The 6,000-nt window shown below is 62.4% G+C and overlaps 2 protein-coding genes across 2 annotated transcripts; one reads left to right on the forward strand and one right to left on the reverse strand.

The window, feature by feature from the left end:
* Positions 1-135: 135 nt before the first annotated feature.
* Positions 136-932, forward strand: BXZ73DRAFT_107518 (uncharacterized protein; the record flags this gene model as incomplete). The annotated part of the gene is made up of 4 exons (XM_048016929.1): positions 136-508; positions 559-680; positions 728-805; positions 864-932. The coding sequence occupies 4 exons, from the start codon at positions 136-138 to the stop codon at positions 930-932; spliced, it is 642 nt and encodes a 213-aa protein (XP_047871800.1).
* A 1,125-nt stretch (positions 933-2,057) lies between these two features.
* Positions 2,058-4,673, reverse strand: BXZ73DRAFT_107519 (WSC-domain-containing protein; the record flags this gene model as incomplete). Its single annotated transcript, XM_048016930.1, has 9 exons — positions 2,058-2,223; positions 2,373-2,723; positions 2,784-2,871; positions 2,942-3,796; positions 3,845-3,923; positions 3,975-4,054; positions 4,263-4,311; positions 4,372-4,497; positions 4,551-4,673. The coding sequence occupies 9 exons, from the start codon at positions 4,671-4,673 to the stop codon at positions 2,058-2,060; spliced, it is 1,917 nt and encodes a 638-aa protein (XP_047871801.1).
* Between the last annotated feature and the right edge of the window lie 1,327 nt (positions 4,674-6,000).

A 6,000-nucleotide genomic window follows, 5' to 3' on the forward strand; every position in this document is an offset into this window, starting at 1 on the left:
ACCGGCGGGACCATAGTGGCCATATTAAAACTCCGCCTGAAAGCCAGCCACGAGGCAACACGCGAGGCGACGGAGCCCGACCCACCACCGCCACTCAGATCCATACTATCTCCACCGTCTCGTCTCCCCTTCTCGATGTCCGTTCACGTCGGTGGATTCTGGTTTCCTTCCGAGGCCGTCCATCATCTAGTCATGAAAGCATACGGCATCGCCGACGTCACTCCCCAAGATGCCCCCTTTGCTGCAACGCTTTACTTCCACGACAACAACTGGATCCATTGCCCCAGCCTCATTGAACATCGCGTCCGTGACGAATCTGGAAAACTCGCCCAGGGATACGTGCTTGTGTGTCGCTTGGCGTTCGTCGACGACGGGCTCGAGGTACCAGATCTCTCCCTCGATCAGAGTGCGATGGCATGCGCCGACTACTGGTTCCCGCCGTGGTTGCGCGAACTTGAAGTCTTCAAAGACGTTCGGTACATTCAGTACGAGTACACCGGATACATCAGTGCGTATCACGTTTAATCAGTGCCACTACCCATATTGACGTCGCCACAGCCATTCCAATCATCTACTCCAAAGAGAAGGAGTATGACATGACGCCTCAGCAGAGGCGCTATCCAAGCATGCCCAAATGGCTGCAGAAGCGTCACGAGTGGGGCGACACTTTCACCTACGTGGTAAGTCGTTGTCTGCGTATGTGTCACCCGATTGCTAAGGGTAACAGCCTCCCGGTGTTCCCGCGTTGTATGTCTATGACGAGGACGACGGTGCCGATACTGACTCGGACTCCGCCCAACCATCCGTAAGCACTCCCAACCGTCGTATGTTCTGCGATGGAACTGATTGCGTTCTAATCGCAGCGAGTAACTACTTCACCTTGGGCAAGCGTACAGCATCCGCGTCGCGGTGTCGGCCGCACATCCAACTAGCCAGAGATTGCGTCTCTGCTCTTTGTCACCCTTCATGTATCCTTATTGATAATCATTCACTCCTTTCTATGCGCTTACGGACCGCCGGGATCTCTCGCGCTTCCGCCGCCACCCCCGCCGACATCGTTGCCTGCACCAACGCCCCACTGTTCACCGGTGCCGCTGACTCGGATCGCACTTGATCAACGCCTCGCGCCGCACAACTCCATCGGCGTCCGCACACCATCTCCAAGTGGGGTGCGCGAAATGAGCCGCAATGTACACGCCGTGCTCCCTCGTGCTCATGTTCGCCGTTGCCGCGCGGGGTCGTGCTGCAAAATGCGTTCCACGATTTCCCGCACGTGTCCGCGTCGGACCTCCCGCCCAGATCGCCCCGTCACGAGGAGCGGCCAAGTCCAGCGCGCGCCGGTCCCTCCTCGTCGCGTCACCCGTCCGGCACAGCAAAGTGGGCAAACCGCACACAAGTACAAGTCGCTCGCTGCGTGCGCCGTTTCCCCGCCGCCGTCCCCGCCCTCCCTGCAGCGCTCTGGCGAACCACCGTACGGTGCGCGCCGCTGGATCAGACTCGCCGTACGGATGTCATCGCATGCAGCCTGCATCCGGCGTCCGGCCTGGAGATCCAGAACGACCCGCAGGGCCAGACCCTCCTCGCCAGCATCACACGCGTGCACACGAAATGTACCAATCAAAGGACGCGTAGCGCCCCATCCACGATATGCACATTCGCAACGTGTCACCGAGAGCAGAGAGGCAGAGAAGTACGCGACGCTCGGCTAGGTACTAAACGCAGTACAGTACAGGCGGACGCGCGTGGAGTCGAGCGCACGGCGCGCGGCGCGCCGCCCCGAGGCAAGTGGAAGCGCGAGAGAGGAGAGGAGAGGGCGCCGCGGGCGCCGGTATACCCGAGACCTGGAGACTTAGAGACCTGGAGACGTGAGAGTGAGACGAGGGATGCACGTGAGGGCGTTATGTACTCGATAGGAAGGGGGAGAGGCAGAGACCAAACGCGCGTGGGAGGCTCGCTCCCCGCGCCGACGCCGCAGGGGCACCGTTAAAGTGAAACGAGACGAGAGGAGCGAGCCGCCGTCCACGGCGACCCGTTCGTTAACGCGGAGGGACACACGCTCAGAACAGGTCCGAGTTCTCGTGCATGCGCCCGAACGCCTTGCGCTTGTGGTTCCTCTTGGCCGGCGCGTGCGAGTCGCACGTCGAGCTCGAGCCGGTCGGCGCGGCGAGCACCGCGCCGGTCTTCGTCGCGGAGCCCGAGCTGGAGCCCGAGATCGCGGCCGCGCTGCCGTCCTTGACGAACACGGTGAGCGCGTCGGGGCCGCCGCAGAGCGCGGTGGCGTCGCCGGCGCACGGCATGTTGCACTTGGCGTCCGCGATGAGCGCGCCGCCGCCGTTGACGAAGGCGCGCCGCAGTAGCACTCGCGCGCGTACTCGAGCCCGGCGATCGTGTGGCCCTTGGAGTCGCAGTGGGCGACGCAGGCGGCGAGGGTCATCGTGTTGGAGGCGAAGGCGTCGACGTTGAGCGTCCGGAGGCGGTTCACGTCGTCCTGACGGCAGCCAGCGGCGGTCCAGCCCGAGATCGCGGCGGTCGAGTTGGAGGCGCCGCCAGTGGGGAGGGAGATGGCGACGTTGCTGGTGGTCGAGGAGGCGGCAGCCGAGGAAGTCACGACGGCGGAGGTGGCGGCTTTGGTGGAGGAAGCGACCTTGGTGGAGGAAGTGGCCTTGGACGAGGTGACCGCGCTAGAGCTCGTCGCGACGGTGGTCGCGGAGGCGGCAGACGTGCTGGCGACTGAAGAGGTGTTAGCAGTGCTGGTCTTCACTGCACTGGTAGACGACACAGACGATGCCGCAGACGAGGCTGCGGGCGAAGCCGACACACCCGAGTTGGTGAGCAAAGTCAGACGCGCCGCGCCACCACACATCTCATTGGCTATACGCGCGAGGACAATCGGAGACGATCAGCGTCTAAAATCACGCCGAAGGAAACGGAGAGCACGAACCATTCCCGGCGCACTTGGTGGAGCAAAGGTCGCCGTTGATGAGGTTTGTGGACGCGCCGTTCGCGACCGAGTTACCGCAGTAGCACTCATCCGAGAACTCGACACCAGCGAACTTGAAGCCCTTCGCCGCGCAGTAGGACGCGCACGTCGCCTGGGTCATGTTGTCCGACTTGGTCGACGCGCTCGCGAGGGCGCGACCGTTGGTGCCCTCGGCGATGCACCCGAGCGCCTGCCATCCGGACGGGAGCGGCTCCTGCGCGGACACGAAGGACGGGATCGCATCGTTCTGCTGGCACGCCGGCTTGTTGCCAGTGCCGTCCCAGATCGGGTTGCAGCCGGGGAGGACCGTGATCGGGTGGGCGGGGTCGAGGCCGACGTTCTCGCTCAAGACCTCGCTCTCGATGACGCACGCATCCGCGGCGGCCTGGTCGAAGACGGCGGCGAGGACGGGGCAATCCATGACGTTGCCGTTCGCGTTCGTGCAGGTGTCGATCGCGGACTGGAGGAGGTTGACGTCCCAGCCGTTCTGGAAGTCGCCGTGGTGGCCGAGGCCGGTGGTGTCGCCCATGGCGAAGACCCAGGAACCGGCGCCGTAGTAGGGGAAGTCCTGGACGTTGAGGAACATCTCGTAGAAGAGGGAGACGAGCTGAACGGGGTGCGAGTCGGGGCAGTCGCCGCCGTTGAAGTTCTGGATCGGGTACGACATGTGGGACTTGTGGTCGGCCGAGTCAAGGTTCTTGCCGTCCCAGCACGAGGGGAAGAAGACCTGGGCGCGCATACCGTTGGGGCAGGTGTGGTCGAAGAAGTCGGGGCGCTCGGCCCAGTCGGGATCGCCGTTGTGGGCACCGGAGTAGTCTGCGTAGATGATGAGCGCATATACGGGGAACGGCGGAGAGGACGTACCGAGACAGACGTAGGATACGGCCTGGTCCTCAAAGTTGGAGGCGTTGTAAACCTTGCGGCTCGGGTTACCCGCGACCATCTAGATTGGGGGTGAGCTTTCACGCGGAAGTAGATCACGAGCACGACTTACGCGAAGGCCGGCAGGGAAGGCCTTCACGGGCTGGTTCTTGGGGCCATTGCGCTTGAGGTAGTAAATGTTGAAACCGGTCGCTGAAGACGATAGTCAGTGGCTGTGGCGTGATCGGGGACCGTTGCGCGAGTCAACGATGATAATGTTCCTGGAGTGTACGCCAGGAGATCGGAGAAGCCTCGATCAGGGCGGTGGATGGAAACGGGCCGACACGCGGGCCGATGTGGCGATGTCCTCCTCCAGCCATGACAATACGCGCGAACGAGAAAGAAAAGAGATGAGACTCACTAAAGGGAGTCAAGACACCCGTGTGCTGGTCCTTGTAGTACGCCTGGGGCTGTAGCGCGCACACACAGCTCAATCACAATACGGCAGGAGACAGAAGGACAAGACGTACCGCCCAGTAGTTGGACTTGTCGGGCTGGACGGGGATGGTGGTGCACTTGGAGGACCGGAGGGTGTCGTAGTCGTAGTTCTGGCTGAACTTGCTGGCGCCGACGACAGAGTGGACGTGGGTACCGATCTACGCGCATATAAGCACGCGTGAAGCGCATGGGGAGCGTAAGAGAGACGTACCCCACCGGGGTTGACGATGGAGTCAAGTCGCTCGGTGACGATGGGGCGGCTGCCACCGAAGATCCAGTGCTCCGCGTTAACGGCGAGGGCGAGGGACGCGAGGGTGAAGAGTTTTGAAAGCATGGCGGAAGGAGCGTGGGTAGGCAGTCGGTGCTAAGGAGGGAGGGGGCGCCGAGGGGGCGAGCGGGAAGGAGACCGGGAGGAGGAAGGGGGGGAGGGAGGGAGAGACCGAGCACGAGAACAAACGGGGACGCGGCTGGGGGAGGAAGGTTGGGAGGAGCGCACCTGCTCCCCCAACTTTATATCCCGGTCCTCGTCGTGGGCGGAGAGGAGCGCGCGCATAGATCGCCTTCGGCCGGCGAACAGGCGCCGAGAGACGCAACTCGATCTCCACATCATGATCGAGCACATGTCGTCACTCGCTCTTGTCTGAGATCACAACGAAGAGCCCGGGCGCAGGCCGCAGACCACAGCAGGTTCGTTCTGCGCGCGGCGCCCCTCTCACACCGCGCAGATGTTGCCCGGAAGACGCGAGGCCGTGGGTGGCACCGCGCCATTGGCGGGGCCGGGTCTTCGCTGTCTTCGAGCTGCCTCGGGAGACGCGGGACACAAGCTCTCCGTGCAAGCGTCGCATCCTCATCACCTCCAGTTCGACGCCGGCATGACGACCGAGCCGCCCAGGCACCGTTCCCGCGGACTCGAACCTTCAGAATCGGGCACAAATCCCTCGACCACAGTCCGTTCTGCTGTCAACCAGGTCAGGCGTATCGACACTCGAGCTCAAGCCGCGGCCAGCCCAAGTACTTGCAAGAACATACTTACCATCATGCAGTTTGTCAGATCTTCGAGCGTTCCTAGGCTGCTACGAGAGACTGCACCCGCGATGTGCATTCACGGTTATGAGCCCAGGCCCCATCTGGCATCCCGGCTGTGATCCCCCACCCAGTTCACTCGTTTGCCGAAGGACACCCTGGACTCTATACTTCGTCATCAACGACATCACATCTGTATTGAATGTGTGCGAACTCGAACCGGCGATGGCCGGGAACGCCCCGGTGCGTTCGCGGCATTCGCCTTGTGTCCATCTTCCACATCATCGAATACAACGGGCGGCTGCTCTCGAAGAGCCCGTGCGGCGAACTGCCAGACGAAAATGAGCGGGATGATGATGAGGAGGGCGAGATCCCTCCGCCACCAGGCGCGATGGCAACCATGCGTGACAGCCTGACAGGAGAAGTGTAAGAAGCAATTCCTTAATGAACGTTTGAACATTGGGCGCTATACGTACTAAGCGCAGGATGTACTACAACACCTTCCATCCACGTCTCCCGGGGGAAAAGCACGACAAACCGTTCCCCAAACCAAGCACACAACCTCGCGCCGCTCGTCCTCCTGCTCCGCAACGGATCACATCCATCTCGACCTCGAGCAACGGCCCATGACCATCTGC

The sequence above is a fragment of the Epithele typhae genome (assembly GCF_022376455.1).
Source record: "Epithele typhae strain CBS 203.58 chromosome Unknown BXZ73scaffold_113, whole genome shotgun sequence".
Classification (NCBI taxonomy): Eukaryota; Fungi; Basidiomycota; class Agaricomycetes; order Polyporales; family Epitheliaceae; genus Epithele; species Epithele typhae.